The sequence below is a fragment of the Pristiophorus japonicus genome, chromosome 9, assembly GCF_044704955.1.
Source record: "Pristiophorus japonicus isolate sPriJap1 chromosome 9, sPriJap1.hap1, whole genome shotgun sequence".
Taxonomy (NCBI): Eukaryota; Metazoa; Chordata; class Chondrichthyes; family Pristiophoridae; genus Pristiophorus; species Pristiophorus japonicus.
Genome location: NC_091985.1, coordinates 192,497,674 through 192,513,457, shown reverse-complemented (window position 1 = coordinate 192,513,457; position 15,784 = coordinate 192,497,674). Strand labels below are relative to the sequence as shown.

Below are 15,784 nucleotides of genomic sequence, written 5' to 3'. Positions count from 1 at the left end.
TGCTCACTGCCCTCTGTCCTAACTCGCACCAAGTCCCACTCACCCATCACCCCTATGCTCACTGCCCCGAGTCCTAACTCGCAGCGAGTCCCACTCACCCATCACCCCCTTTGCTCACTGCCCCGAGTCCTAACTCGCACCAAGTCCCACTCACCCATCACCCCTATGCTCACTGCCCCCTGTCCTACCTCGCACCGAGTCCCACTCACCCATCACCCCTTGTGCTCACTGCCCCGTGTCCGAACTCACACCGAGTCCCATTCACCCATCACCCCCTGTGCTCACTGCCCCGTGTCCGAACTCGCACCAAGTCCGGCTCACCCATCACCTCCTGTGCTCAATGCCCCGAGTCCGAACTCGCACCGAATCCCACTCACCCATCACCCCCTGTGCTCACTGCCCCTGTTGATTTCTGGATTCTTTTCCTTCAATCTGTTTCAGCGAATACACTGAGGCGAACACCAAAGGAGTTTAGAACCAAGCAGTCTTTAATATTAGGTCTCACTGGCCGAGACTTATCAGACAGAAGGAATACTCTCGTGATAGAGCGTACCCACTTCCTACGGACAAGTAAGTTTACATTGTGAAGGCACACAGTTATACATTTTTTGGTACAAGATAACAAGATACAATTAGAGTGACATCCTAGTTCAGCCTATCCCTTTTGATCCCTCCTTTCCTTTGTCCACTCATGAGCCGACATCTATATGAGCTGTTTTTACGAAAGCTCATGCATGGTTTCTAAATGTTACAATTTTACTGGCGTGACTAGGAACTGAGACCTTGCAATTCTGCTAATTGTGCTGATGTTGTAATATTTGCAATCTGACATTCTCTTAGTTATTTTTCCATGGCTTGTACATTTTCATATATTCAGTTCACTTCACTGTCTTTATTTTCATATATCCAGTTCACATATCCACACCCCGTGTCCTAACTCGCACCAAGTCCCGCTCACCCATCACTTCCTGTGCTCACTGCCCCGTCTCCTAACTCGCACCGAGATCCACTCACCCATCACCCCCTGTGCTCACTGCCCCGTGTCCTAACTCACACCGAGTCCCGCTCACCCATCACCCCCTGTGCTCACTGCCCTGTGTCCTAACTCGCACCAAGTCCCACTCACCCATCACCCCCTGTGCTCACTGCCCCGTGTCCTAACTCGCACCGAGTCCCACTCACCCATCACCCCCTGTGCTCACTGCCCCGTGTCCTAACTCGCACCGTGTCCCACTCACCCATCACCCACTTGTGAGCTCACTGACTCGTGTCCTAACTCGCACCGAGTCCCGCTCACCCATCACGCCCTGTGCCCAGTGTCCTAACTCGCACCGAGTCCCGCTCACCCATCAGCCCCAGTGCTCACTGACCCGTGTCCTAACTCGCAGCAAGTCCCACTGACCCATCACCCCCTGTGCTCCATGTCCTAACTCGCACCAAGTCCCGCTCACCCATCACCCCTTGTGCTCGCTGCCCTATGTGCTAACTCGCACCAGGTCCTGCTCACCCATCACCCCGTGTGCTCACTGCCCCGTGTCCGAACTCGCAGCAAGTCCCACTCACCCATCACCCCCTGTGTTCACTGCGCCTTGTCCTAACTCAAACCGAGTCCCGCTCGCCCATCACCCGCTGTGCTCGCTGCCCCGTGTCCTAACTCGCATCGATTCCCGCTCACCCATCACCCGCTGTGCTCGCTGACTCGTGTCCTAACTCGCACCAAGTCCCGCTCACCCATCACCCGCTGTGCTCACTGCCCCCTGTCCTAACTCGCACCGCGTCCCACTTACCCATCACCCTCTATGCTCACTGACTCGTGTCCTAACTCGCACCGAGTCCCACTCACCCATCACCCACTTGTGCTCACTGACTCGTGTCCCAACTCACACCGAGTCCCACTCACCCATCACCAACTGTGCTCACTGACTCGTGTCCTAACTCGCACCGAGTCCCGCTCACCCATCACCCACTTGTGCTCACTGACTCGTGTCCTAACTTGCACCGAGTCCCACTCACCCATCACCCACTGTGCTCACTGCCCCGTGTCCTAACTCACACCGAGTCCCACTCACCCATCAACCCCTGTGCTCACTGCCCCGTGTCCTAACTCGCACCAGGTCCCGCTCACCCATCACCCACTTGTGCTCACTGACTCGTGTCCTAACTCGCACCGAGTCCCGCTCACCCATCACCTACTTGTGCTCACTGACTCGTGTCCTAACTCGCACCAAGTCCCGCTCACCCATCACCCACTTGTGCTCACTGACTCGTGTCCTAACTCGCACCGAGTCCCGCTCACCCATCACCCCCTGTGCCCAGTGTCCTAACTCGCACCGAGTCCCGCTCACCCATCAGCCCCTGTGCTCACTGACCCGTGTCCTAACTTGCACCAAGTCCCACTCACCCATCACCCGCTGTGCTCCATGTCCTAACTCGCACCGAGTCCCGCTCACCCATCAGCCCCTGTGCTCACTGCCCCCGTCTTAACTCGCACCGAGTCCCGCTTACCCATCACCCTCTGTGCTTACTGCCCCGTGTCCTAACTCAGACCGAGTCCCGCTCACCCACCACCCCCTGTGCTCACTGCCCCGTGTCCTAACTCACACCGAATCCCGCTCACCCATCATTCCATGTTCTCACTGCCCTGTGTCCTAACTCGCACCAAGTCCTGCTCACCCATCACCCTCTGTGCTCACTGACCTGTGTCCTAACTCGCACCAAGTCCCACTCACCCATCACCCACTATGCTCACTGCCCCGTGTCCTAACTCGCACCAAGTCCCACTCACCCATCACCCTCTGTGCTCACTGCCCTCTGTCCTAACTCGCACCGAGTCCCACTCACCCATCACCCACTGTGCTCACTGCCCCGAGTCCTAACTCGCACCAAGTCCCACTCACCCATCACCCCTATGCTCACTGCCCCGAGTCCTAACTCGCAGCGAGTCCCACTCACCCATCACCCCCTTTGCTCACTGCCCCGAGTCCTAACTCGCACCAAGTCCCACTCACCCATCACCCCTATGCTCACTGCCCCCTGTCCTAACTCACACCGAATCCCGCTCACCCATCATTCCCTGTTCTCACTGCCCTGTGTCCTAACTCGCACCAAGTCCTGCTCACCCATCACCCTGTGTGCTCACTGCACCGTGTCCGAACTCGCAGCAAGTCCCACTCACCCATCACCCGCTGTGCTCGCTGCCCCGTGTCCTAACTCGCACCGAGTACCGCTCACCCATCACCCCCTGTGCTCACTGCCCCGTGTCCTAACTCGCACCAAGTCCCGCTCACCCATCACTCCTTGTGCTCGCTGCCCTGTGTCCTAACTCGCACCAAGTCCTGCTCACCCATCACACCCTGTGCTCACTGACCCCTGTCCTAACTCGCACCGAGTCCTACTCACCCATCAGCCCCAGTGCTCACTGCCCCGTGTTCTAACTCACGCCAAGTCCCACTCACCCATCACCCCCTGTGCTCATTGCCCCGTGTTCTAACTCACACCTAGTCCCACTCACCCATCACCCTCTGTGCTCACTGACCTGTGTCCTAACTCGCACCAAGTCCCACTCACCCATCACCCACTATGCTCACTGCCCCCTGTCCTACCTCGCACCGAGTCCCACTCACCTATCACCCGCTGTGCTCACTGCCCCGAGTCCTAACTCGCACCAAGTCCCACTCACCCATCACCCCCTATGCTCACTGCCCCGTGTCCTAACTCGCACCAAGTCCCACTCACCCATCACCCCCTGTGCTCACTGCCCTCTGTCCTAACTCGCACCGAGTCCCACTCACCCATCACCCACTGTGCTCACTGCCCCAAGTCCTAACTCGCACCAAGTCCCACTCACCCATCACCCCTATGCTCACTGCCCCGAGTCCTAACTTGCAGCGAGTCCCACTCACCCATCACCCCCTTTGCTCACTGCCCCGAGTCCTAACTCGCACCAAGTCCCACTCACCCATCACCCCTATGCTCACTGCCCCCTGTCCTACCTCGCACCGAGTCCCACTCACCCATCACCCCCTGTGCTCACTGCCCCGTGTCCGAACTCGCACCAAGTCCGGCTCACCCATCACCTCCTGTGCTCAATGCCCCGAGTCCTAACTCGCACCAAGTCCCACTCACCCATCACCCCCTGTGCTCACTGCCCTCTGTCCTAACTCGCACCGAGTCCCACTCACCCATCACCCACTGTGCTCACTGCCCCGAGTCCTAACTCGCACCAAGTCCCACTCACCCATCACCCCTATGCTCACTGCCCCGAGTCCTAACTTGCAGCGAGTCCCACTCACCCATCACCCCCTTTGCTCACTGCCCCGAGTCCTAACTCGCACCAAGTCCCACTCACCCATCACCCCTATGCTCACTGCCCCCTGTCCTACCTCGCACCGAGTCCCACTCACCCATCACCCCCTGTGCTCACTGCCCCGTGTCCGAACTCGCACCAAGTCCGGCTCACCCATCACCTCCTGTGCTCAATGCCCCGTGTCCTAACTCGCACCGAGTCCCACTCACCCATCACTCCCTGTGCTCACTGCCCCTGTTGATTTCTGGATTCTTTTCCCTCAATCTGTTTCAGCGAATACACTGAGGCGAACACCAAAGGAGTTTAGAACCAAGCAGTCTTTAATATTAGGTCTCACTGGCCGAGACTTATCAGACAGAAGGAATACTCTCGTGATAGAGCGTACCCACTTCCTACGGACAAGTAAGTTTACATTGTGAAGGCACACAGTTATACATTTTTTGGTACAAGATAACAAGATACAATTAGAGTGACATCCTAGTTCAGCCTATCCCTTTTGATCCCTCCTTTCCTTTGTCCACTCATGAGCCGACATCTATATGAGCTGTTTTTACTAAAGCTCAGGCATGGTTTCTAAATGTTACAATTTTACTGGCGTGACTAGGAACTAAGACCTTGCAATTCTGCTAATTGTGCTGATGTTGTCATATTTGCAATCTGACATTCTCTTAGTTATTTTTCCATGGCTTGTACATTTTCATATATTCAGTTCACTTCACTGTCTTTATTTTCATATATCCAGTTCACATATCCACACCCCGTGTCCTAACTCGCACCAAGTCCCACTCACCCATCACCCACTGTGCTCGCTGCCCCGTGTCCTAACTCGCACCGAGTCTCGCTCACCCATCACCCTCTGTGCTCGCTGCCCAGTGTCCGAACTCACACCGAGTATCACTCACCCATCACCCCCTGTGCTCACTGCCCCGTGTCCTAACTCACACCGAGTCCCGCTCACCCATCACCCCCTGTGCTCACTGCCCTGTGTCCTAACTCGCACCGAGTCCGGCTCACCCATCACCCCCTGTGCTCACTGCCCCGTGTCCTAACTCACACCAAGTCCCGCTCACCCATCACCCCCTGTGCTCACTGCCCCATGTCCTAACTCGCACCGAGTCCCACTCACCCATCACCCCCTGTGCTCACTGCCCCGTGTCCTAACTCACACCGAGTCCCGCTCACCCATCACCCCTTGTGCTCGCTGGCCCGTGCCCTAACTCGCACCGAGTCCCGCTCGCCCATCACCCCCTGTGCTAGCTGGCCCGTGTCCTAACTCGCACCGAGTCCTGCTCACCCATCACCCCCTGTGCTAGCTGGCCCGTGTCCTAACTCGCACCGAGTCCTGCTCACCCATCACCCCCTGTGCTCACTGCCCCGTGTCCTAATTCGCACCGACTCCCGCTCACCCATCACCCACTGTGCTCACTGCCCTGTGTCCTAACTCGCACCAAGTCCTGCTCACCCATCACCCCCTGTGCTCACTGCCCCCTGTCCTAACTCGCACCGAGTCCTGATCACCCATCAGCCCCTGTGCTCACTGCATCAAGTCCTAACTCACACCAAGTCCTGCTCACCCATCACCTCCTGTGCTCACTGGCCCGTGTCCGAACTCACACCGAGTCTCGCTCACCCATCACCCCCTGTGCTCACTGCCCCGTGTCCTAACTCGCACCGAGTCCCATTCACCCATCAACCCCTGTGCTCACTGCCCCGTGTCCGAACTCGCACCGAGTCCCACTCACCCATCACCCCCCCGTGCTCACTGCCCCGTGTCCTAAATCGCACCGAGTCCCACTCACCCATCACCCACTGTGCTCACTGCCCCGTGTCAGAATTCGCACCGAGTCCCACTCACCCATCATCCCCCCGTGCTCACTGCCCCATGTCCTAACTCGCACCGTGTCCCACTCACCCACCACCCGCTGTGCTCACTGCCCCGTGTCCTAACTCGCACCGAGTTCCACTCACCCATCACCCCTGTGCTCACTGCCCCGTGTCCTAACTCGCACCGAGTCCCGCTCACCCATCACCCCCTGTGATCACTGCCCCGGGTCCAAACTCGCACCGAGTCCCAATCCCATCGACCCGTGTCCTAACTCGCACCGAGTCCCGCTCACCCATCACCCCCTGTGCTCGCTGACCCGTGTCCTAACTCGCACCAAGTCCTGCTCACCCATCACCCCTTGTGCTCGCTGCCCTGTGTCCTAACTCACATCAAGTCCCATTCACCCATCAGCCTCTATGCTCACTGCCCTCTGTCCTAACTTGCACCGAGTCCCACTCACCCATCACCCCTTGTGCTCACTGACCTGTGTCCTAACTCGCACCGAGTCCCGCATCACCCCCTGTGCTCACTGACCTGTGTCCTAACTCGCACCGAGTCCCACTCACCCATCACCCGCTGTGCTCACTGACCCGTGTCCTAACTCACACCGAGTCTCGCTCACCCATCACCCCCTGTGCTCACTGCCCCGTGTCCTAACTCGCACCGAGTCCCATTCACCCATCAACCCCTGTGCTCACTGCCCCGTGTCCGAACTCGCACCGAGTCCCACTCACCCATCACCCCCCCGTGCTCACTGCCCCGTGTCCTAAATCGCACCGAGTCCCACTCACCCATCACCCACTGTGCTCACTGCCCCGTGTCAGAATTCGCACCGAGTCCCACTCACCCATCATCCCCCCGTGCTCACTGCCCCATGTCCTAACTCGCACCGTGTCCCACTCACCCACCACCCGCTGTGCTCACTGCCCCGTGTCCTAACTCGCACCGAGTTCCACTCACCCATCACCCCTGTGCTCACTGCCCCGTGTCCTAACTCGCACCGAGTCCCGCTCACCCATCACCCCCTGTGATCACTGCCCCGGGTCCAAACTCGCACCGAGTCCCAATCCCATCGACCCGTGTCCTAACTCGCACCGAGTCCCGCTCACCCATCACCCCCTGTGCTCACTGCCCAGGGTCCTAACTTGCACCGAGTCCCACTCACCCATCACCCCCTGTGCTCGCTGACCCGTGTCCTAACTCGCACCAAGTCCTGCTCACCCATCACCCCTTGTGCTCGCTGCCCTGTGTCCTAACTCACATCAAGTCCCATTCACCCATCAGCCTCTATGCTCACTGCCCTCTGTCCTAACTTGCACCGAGTCCCACTCACCCATCACCCCTTGTGCTCACTGACCTGTGTCCTAACTCGCACCGAGTCCCGCATCACCCCCTGTGCTCACTGACCTGTGTCCTAACTCGCACCGAGTCCCACTCACCCATCACCCGCTGTGCTCACTGACCTGTGTCCTAACTCGCACCGAGTCCCACTCACCCATCACCCCCTGTGCTCACTGCCCCGTGTCCTAATTTGCACCGAGTCCCACTCACCCATCACCCCTGTGCTCACTGCCCCGTGTCCTAACTCGCACCAAGTCCGGCTCACCCATCACCTCCTGTGCTCACTGGCCCGTGTCCTAACTCGCACCGAGTCCCGCTCACCCATCACCCCCTGTGCTCGCTGGCCCGTGTCCGAACTCGCACCGAGTCTCGCTCACCCATCACCCCCTGTGCTCACTGCCCCGTGTCCTAACTCACACCGAGTCTCGCTCACCCATCACCCCCTGTGCTCAATGCATCAAGTCCTAACTCACACCAAGTCCTGCTCACCCATCACCCCGTGTGCTAACTGCACCGTGTCCGAACTCGCAGCAAGTCCCACTCACCCATCACCCGCTGTGCTCGCTGCCCCGTGTCCTAACTCGCACCGAGTACCGCTCACCCATCACCCCCTGTGCTCACTGCCCCGTGTCCTAACTCGCACCAAGTCCTGCTCACCCATCACCCCCTGTGCTCACTGACCCCTGTCCTAACTCGCACCGAGTCCTACTCACCCATCAGCCCCAGTGCTCACTGCCCCGTGTTCTAACTCACGCCAAGTCCCACTCACCCATCACCCCCTGTGCTCATTGCCCCGTATTCTAACTCACACCTAGTCCCACTCACCCATCACCCTCTGTGCTCACTGACCTGTGTCCTAACTCGCACCAAGTCCCACTCACCCATCACCCTCTGTGCTTACTGCCCCGTGTCCTAACTCAGACCGAGTCCCGCTCACCCACCACCCCCTGTGCTCACTGCCCCGTGTCCTAACTCACACCGAATCCCGCTCACCCATCATTCCATGTTCTCACTGCCCTGTGTCCTAACTCGCACCAAGTCCTGCTCACCCATCACCCCGTGTGCTCACTGCACCATGTCCGAACTCGCAGCAAGTCCCACTCACCCATCACCCGCTGTGCTCGCTGCCCCGTGTCCTAACTCGCACCAAGTCCCGCTCACCCATCACTCCTTGTGCTCGCTGCCCTGTGTCCTAACTCGCACCAAGTCCTACTCACCCATCAGCCCCAGTGCTCACTGCCCCGTGTTCTAACTCACGCCAAGTCCCACTCACCCATCACCCCCTGTGCTCATTGCCCCGTGTTCTAACTCACACCAAGTCCCACTCACCCATCACCCTCTGTGCTCACTGACCTGTGTCCTAACTCGCACCGAGTCCCGCTCACCCATCACCCACTTGTGCTCACTGACTCGTGTCCTAACTTGCACCGAGTCCCACTCACCCATCACCCACTGTGCTCACTGCCCCGTGTCCTAACTCACACCGAGTCCCACTCACCCATCAACCCCTGTGCTCACTGCCCCGTGTCCTAACTCGCACCAGGTCCCGCTCACCCATCACCCACTTGTGCTCACTGACTCGTGTCCTAACTCGCACCGAGTCCCGCTCACCCATCACCTACTTGTGCTCACTGACTCGTGTCCTAACTCGCACCAAGTCCCGCTCACCCATCACCCACTTGTGCTCACTGACTCGTGTCCTAACTCGCACCGAGTCCCGCTCACCCATCACCCCCTGTGCCCAGTGTCCTAACTCGCACCGAGTCCCGCTCACCCATCAGCCCCTGTGCTCACTGACCCGTGTCCTAACTTGCACCAAGTCCCACTCACCCATCACCCGCTGTGCTCCATGTCCTAACTCGCACCGAGTCCCGCTCACCCATCAGCCCCTGTGCTCACTGCCCCCGTCTTAACTCGCACCGAGTCCCGCTTACCCATCACCCTCTGTGCTTACTGCCCCGTGTCCTAACTCAGACCGAGTCCCGCTCACCCACCACCCCCTGTGCTCACTGCCCCGTGTCCTAACTCACACCGAATCCCGCTCACCCATCATTCCATGTTCTCACTGCCCTGTGTCCTAACTCGCACCAAGTCCTGCTCACCCATCACCCCGTGTGCTCACTGCACCGTGTCCGAACTCGCAGCAAGTCCCACTCACCCATCACCCGCTGTGCTCGCTGCCCCGTGTCCTAACTCGCACCAAGTCCCGCTCACCCATCACTCCTTGTGCTCGCTGCCCTGTGTCCTAACTCGCACCAAGTCCTACTCACCCATCAGCCCCAGTGCTCACTGCCCCGTGTTCTAACTCACGCCAAGTCCCACTCACCCATCACCCCCTGTGCTCATTGCCCCGTGTTCTAACTCACACCAAGTCCCACTCACCCATCACCCTCTGTGCTCACTGACCTGTGTCCTAACTCGCACCAAGTCCCACTCACCCATCACCCACTATGCTCACTGCCCCCTGTCCTACCTCGCACCGAGTCCCACTCACCTATCACCCGCTGTGCTCACTGCCCCGAGTCCTAACTCGCACCAAGTCCCACTCACCCATCACCCCCTATGCTCACTGCCCCGTGTCCTAACTCGCACCAAGTCCCACTCACCCATCACCCCCTGTGCTCACTGCCCTCTGTCCTAACTCGCACCGAGTCCCACTCACCCATCACCCACTGTGCTCACTGCCCCGAGTCCTAACTCGCACCAAGTCCCACTCACCCATCACCCCTATGCTCACTGCCCCGAGTCCTAACTCGCAGCGAGTCCCACTCACCCATCACCCCCTTTGCTCACTGCCCCGAGTCCTAACTCGCACCAAGTCCCACTCACCCATCACCCCTATGCTCACTGCCCCCTGTCCTAACTCACACCGAATCCCGCTCACCCATCATTCCCTGTTCTCACTGCCCTGTGTCCTAACTCGCACCAAGTCCTGCTCACCCATCACCCTGTGTGCTCACTGCACCGTGTCCGAACTCGCAGCAAGTCCCACTCACCCATCACCCGCTGTGCTCGCTGCCCCGTGTCCTAACTCGCACCGAGTACCGCTCACCCATCACCCCCTGTGCTCACTGCCCCGTGTCCTAACTCGCACCAAGTCCCGCTCACCCATCACCCACTTGTGCTCACTGACTCGTGTCCTAACTCGCACCGAGTCCCGCTCACCCATCACCCCCTGTGCCCAGTGTCCTAACTCGCACCGAGTCCCGCTCACCCATCAGCCCCTGTGCTCACTGACCCGTGTCCTAACTTGCACCAAGTCCCACTCACCCATCACCCGCTGTGCTCCATGTCCTAACTCGCACCGAGTCCCGCTCACCCATCAGCCCCTGTGCTCACTGCCCCCGTCTTAACTCGCACCGAGTCCCGCTTACCCATCACCCTCTGTGCTTACTGCCCCGTGTCCTAACTCAGACCGAGTCCCGCTCACCCACCACCCCCTGTGCTCACTGCCCCGTGTCCTAACTCACACCGAATCCCGCTCACCCATCATTCCATGTTCTCACTGCCCTGTGTCCTAACTCGCACCAAGTCCTGCTCACCCATCACCCCGTGTGCTCACTGCACCGTGTCCGAACTCGCAGCAAGTCCCACTCACCCATCACCCGCTGTGCTCGCTGCCCCGTGTCCTAACTCGCACCAAGTCCCGCTCACCCATCACTCCTTGTGCTCGCTGCCCTGTGTCCTAACTCGCACCAAGTCCTACTCACCCATCAGCCCCAGTGCTCACTGCCCCGTGTTCTAACTCACGCCAAGTCCCACTCACCCATCACCCCCTGTGCTCATTGCCCCGTGTTCTAACTCACACCAAGTCCCACTCACCCATCACCCTCTGTGCTCACTGACCTGTGTCCTAACTCGCACCAAGTCCCACTCACCCATCACCCACTATGCTCACTGCCCCCTGTCCTACCTCGCACCGAGTCCCACTCACCTATCACCCGCTGTGCTCACTGCCCCGAGTCCTAACTCGCACCAAGTCCCACTCACCCATCACCCCCTATGCTCACTGCCCCGTGTCCTAACTCGCACCAAGTCCCACTCACCCATCACCCCCTGTGCTCACTGCCCTCTGTCCTAACTCGCACCGAGTCCCACTCACCCATCACCCACTGTGCTCACTGCCCCGAGTCCTAACTCGCACCAAGTCCCACTCACCCATCACCCCTATGCTCACTGCCCCCTGTCCTAACTCACACCGAATCCCGCTCACCCATCATTCCCTGTTCTCACTGCCCTGTGTCCTAACTCGCACCAAGTCCTGCTCACCCATCACCCTGTGTGCTCACTGCACCGTGTCCGAACTCGCACCAAGTCCCACTCACCCATCACCCGCTGTGCTCGCTGCCCCGTGTCCTAACTCGCACCGAGTACCGCTCACCCATCACCCCCTGTGCTCACTGCCCCGTGTCCTAACTCGCACCAAGTCCCGCTCACCCATCACCCCCTGTGCTCACTGCCCCGTGTCCTAACTCGCACCAAGTCCCGCTCACCCATCACTCCTTGTGCTCGCTGCCCTGTGTCCTAACTCGCACCAAGTCCTGCTCACCCATCACCCCCTGTGCTCACTGACCCCTGTCCTAACTCGCACCGAGTCCTACTCACCCATCAGCCCCAGTGCTCACTGCCCCGTGTTCTAACTCACGCCAAGTCCCACTCACCCATCACCCCCTGTGCTCATTGCCCCGTGTTCTAACTCACACCTAGTCCCACTCACCCATCACCCTCTGTGCTCACTGACCTGTGTCCTAACTCGCACCAAGTCCCACTCACCCATCACCCACTATGCTCACTGCCCCCTGTCCTACCTCGCACCGAGTCCCACTCACCTATCACCCGCTGTGCTCACTGCCCCGAGTCCTAACTCGCACCAAGTCCCACTCACCCATCACCCCCTATGCTCACTGCCCCGTGTCCTAACTCGCACCAAGTCCCACTCACCCATCACCCCCTGTGCTCACTGCCCTCTGTCCTAACTCGCACCGAGTCCCACTCACCCATCACCCACTGTGCTCACTGACCCCTGTCCTAACTCGCACCGAGTCCTACTCACCCATCAGCCCCAGTGCTCACTGCCCCGTGTTCTAACTCACGCCAAGTCCCACTCACCCATCACCCACTGTGCTCATTGCCCCGTGTTCTAACTCACACCTAGTCCCACTCACCCATCACCCTCTGTGCTCACTGACCTGTGTCCTAACTCGCACCAAGTCCCACTCACCCATCACCCACTATGCTCACTGCCCCTGTCCTACCTCGCACCGAGTCCCACTCACCTATCACCCGCTGTGCTCACTGCCCCGTGTCCTAACTCGCACCAAGTCCCACTCACCCATCACCCCCTATGCTCACTGCCCCCTGTCCTACCTCGCACCGAGTCCCACTCACCCATCACCCCCTGTGCTCACTGCCCCGTGTCCGAACTCGCACCAAGTCCGGCTCACCCATCACCTCCTGTGCTCAATGCCCCGAGTCCTAACTCGCACCGAGTCCCACTCACCCATCACCCCCTGTGCTCACTGCCCCTGTTGATTTCTGGATTCTTTTCCCTCAATCTGTTTCAGCGAATACACTGAGGCGAACACCAAAGGAGTTTAGAACCAAGCAGTCTTTAATATTAGGTCTCACTGGCCGAGACTTATCAGACAGAAGGAATACTCTCGTGATAGAGCGTACCCACTTCCTACGGACAAGTAAGTTTACATTGTGAAGGCACACAGTTATACATTTTTTGGTACAAGATAACAAGATACAATTAGAGTGACATCCTAGTTCAGCCTATCCCTTTTGATCCCTCCTTTCCTTTGTCCACTCATGAGCCGACATCTATATGAGCTGTTTTTACTAAAGCTCATGCATGGTTTCTAAATGTTACAATTTTACTGGCGTGACTAGGAACTAAGACCTTGCAATTCTGCTAATTGTGCTGATGTTGTCATATTTGCAATCTGACATTCTCTTAGTTATTTTTCCATGGCTTGTACATTTTCATATATTCAGTTCACTTCACTGTCTTTATTTTCATATATCCAGTTCACATATCCACACCCCGTGTCCTAACTCGCACCGAGTCCCGCTCACCCATCACTTCCTGTGCTCACTGCCCCGTCTCCTAACTCGCACCGAGATCCACTCACCCATCACCCCCTGCGTTCACTGCCCTGTGTCCTAACTCACACCAAGTCCCACTCACCCATCACCCACTCTGCTCGCTGCCCCGTGTCCTAACTCGCACCGAGTCTCGCTCACCCATCACCCTCTGTGCTCGCTGCCCAGTGTCCGAACTCACACCGAGTATCACTCACCCATCACCCCCTGTGCTCACTGCCCCGTGTCCTAACTCACACCGAGTCCCGCTCACCCATCACCCGCTGTGCTCACTGCCCTGTGTCCTAACTCGCACCAAGTCCCACTCACCCATCACCCCCTGTGCTCACTGCCCCGTGTCCTAACTCGCACCGTGTCCCACTCACCCATCACCCCCTGTGCTCACTGCCCCGTGTCCGAACTCACACCCAGTCCCGTTCGCCCATCACCCCCTGTGCTCACTGCCCCGTGTCCTAACTTGCACCGAGTCCGGCTCACCCATCACCCCCTGTGCTCACTGCCCCGTGTCCTAACTCACACCAAGTCCCGCTCACCCATCACCCCCTGTGCTCACTGCCCCATGTCCTAACTCGCACCGAGTCCCACTCACCCATCACCCCCTGTGCTCACTGCCCCGTGTCCTAACTCACACCGAGTCCCGCTCACCCATCACCCCTTGTGCTCGCTGGCCCGTGCCCTAACTCGCACCGAGTCCCGCTCGCCCATCACCTCCTGTGCTCACTGGCCCGTGTCCTAACTCGCACCGAGTCCTGCTCACCCATCACCCCCTGTGCTCACTGCCCCGTGTCCTAATTCGCACCGACTCCCGCTCACCCATCACCCACTGTGCTCACTGCCCTGTGTCCTAACTCGCACCAAGTCCTGCTCACCCATCACCCCCTGTGCTCACTGCCCCCTGTCCTAACTCGCACCGAGTCCTGATCACCCATCAGCCCCTGTGCTCACTGCAGCAAGTCCTAACTCACACCAAGTCCTGCTCACCCATCACCCCCTGTGCTCACTGCCCCGTGTCCTAATTTGCACCGACTCCCGCTCACCCATCACCCACTGTGCTCACTGCCCCGTGTCCTAACTCGCACCGAGTCCTGCTCACCCATCACCCCCTTTGCTCACTGCCCCGTGTCCTAACTCGCACCGAGTCCTGCTCACCCATCACCCCCTGTGCTCACTGCCCCGTGTCCTAATTTGCACCGACTCCCGCTCACCCATCACCCACTGTGCTCAATGCCCTGTGTCCTAACTCGCACCAAGTCCTGCTCACCCATCACCCCCTGTGCTCACTGCCCGCTGTCCGAACTCGCACCGAGTCCCACTCACCCATCACCCCCTGTACTCGCTGCATCATGTCCGAACTCACACCAAGTCCGGCTCACCCATCACCCGCTATGCTCACTGCCCCCTGTCCTAATTCGCACCGAGTCCCACTCACCCATCACCCCGCCGTGCTCACTGCCCCGTGTCCTAACTCGCACCGAGTCCCACTCACCCATCACCCCGCTGTGCTCACTGCCCCGTGTCCTAACTCGCACCGAGTCCCGCTCACCCATCACCCCGTGCTCACTGCCCCGTGTCCTAACTCGCACCGAGTCCTGCTCACCCATCACCCCCTGTGCTCACTGCCCGTGTCCTAACTCACACCGAGTCCCGTTCACCCATCACCCCGTGCTCACTGCCCCGTGTCCTAACTCGCACCGAGTCCTGCTCACCCATCACCCCCTGTGCTCACTGCCCCCTGTCCTAACTCGCACCGAGTCCCACTCACCCATCACCCCCTGTGCTCGCTGGCCCGTGTCCTAACTCGCACCGAGTCCCGCTCACCCATCACCCCCTGTGCTCACTGCCCCGTGTCCTAACTCGCAGCGAGTCTCGCTCACCCATCACCCACTGTGCTCGCTGGCCCGTGTCCTAATTCACACCGACTCCCGCTCACACATCACCCACTGTGCTCACTGCCCTGTGTCCTAACTCGCATCAAGTCCTGCTCACCCATCACCCACTGTGCTCACTGCATCAAGTCCTAACTCACACCAAGTCCTGCTCACCCATCACCCGCTAAGCTCACTGCCCCCTGTCCTAATTCGCACCGAGTCCCACTCACCCATCACCCCCCCGTGCTCACTGCCCCATGTCCTAACTCGCACCGAGTCCCGCTCGCCCATCACCCCCTGTGCTCGCTGGCCCGTGTCCTAACTCGCACCGAGTCC

The 15,784-nt window shown here is 59.2% G+C and overlaps 1 protein-coding gene across 1 annotated transcript in view; it reads left to right on the top strand.

Moving 5' to 3' along the window:
* Positions 1-15,784, top strand: part of LOC139274029 (uncharacterized) — a 74,208-nt gene that overhangs the window by 41,960 nt on the left and 16,464 nt on the right. Inside the window, exons 5-7 of the mRNA XM_070891081.1 lie at positions 442-570; positions 4,580-4,708; positions 13,037-13,165. Of these exons, the coding sequence (XP_070747182.1) occupies positions 442-570; positions 4,580-4,708; positions 13,037-13,165 (387 nt within the window). The remainder of the gene's footprint in view (positions 1-441; positions 571-4,579; positions 4,709-13,036; positions 13,166-15,784) is intronic.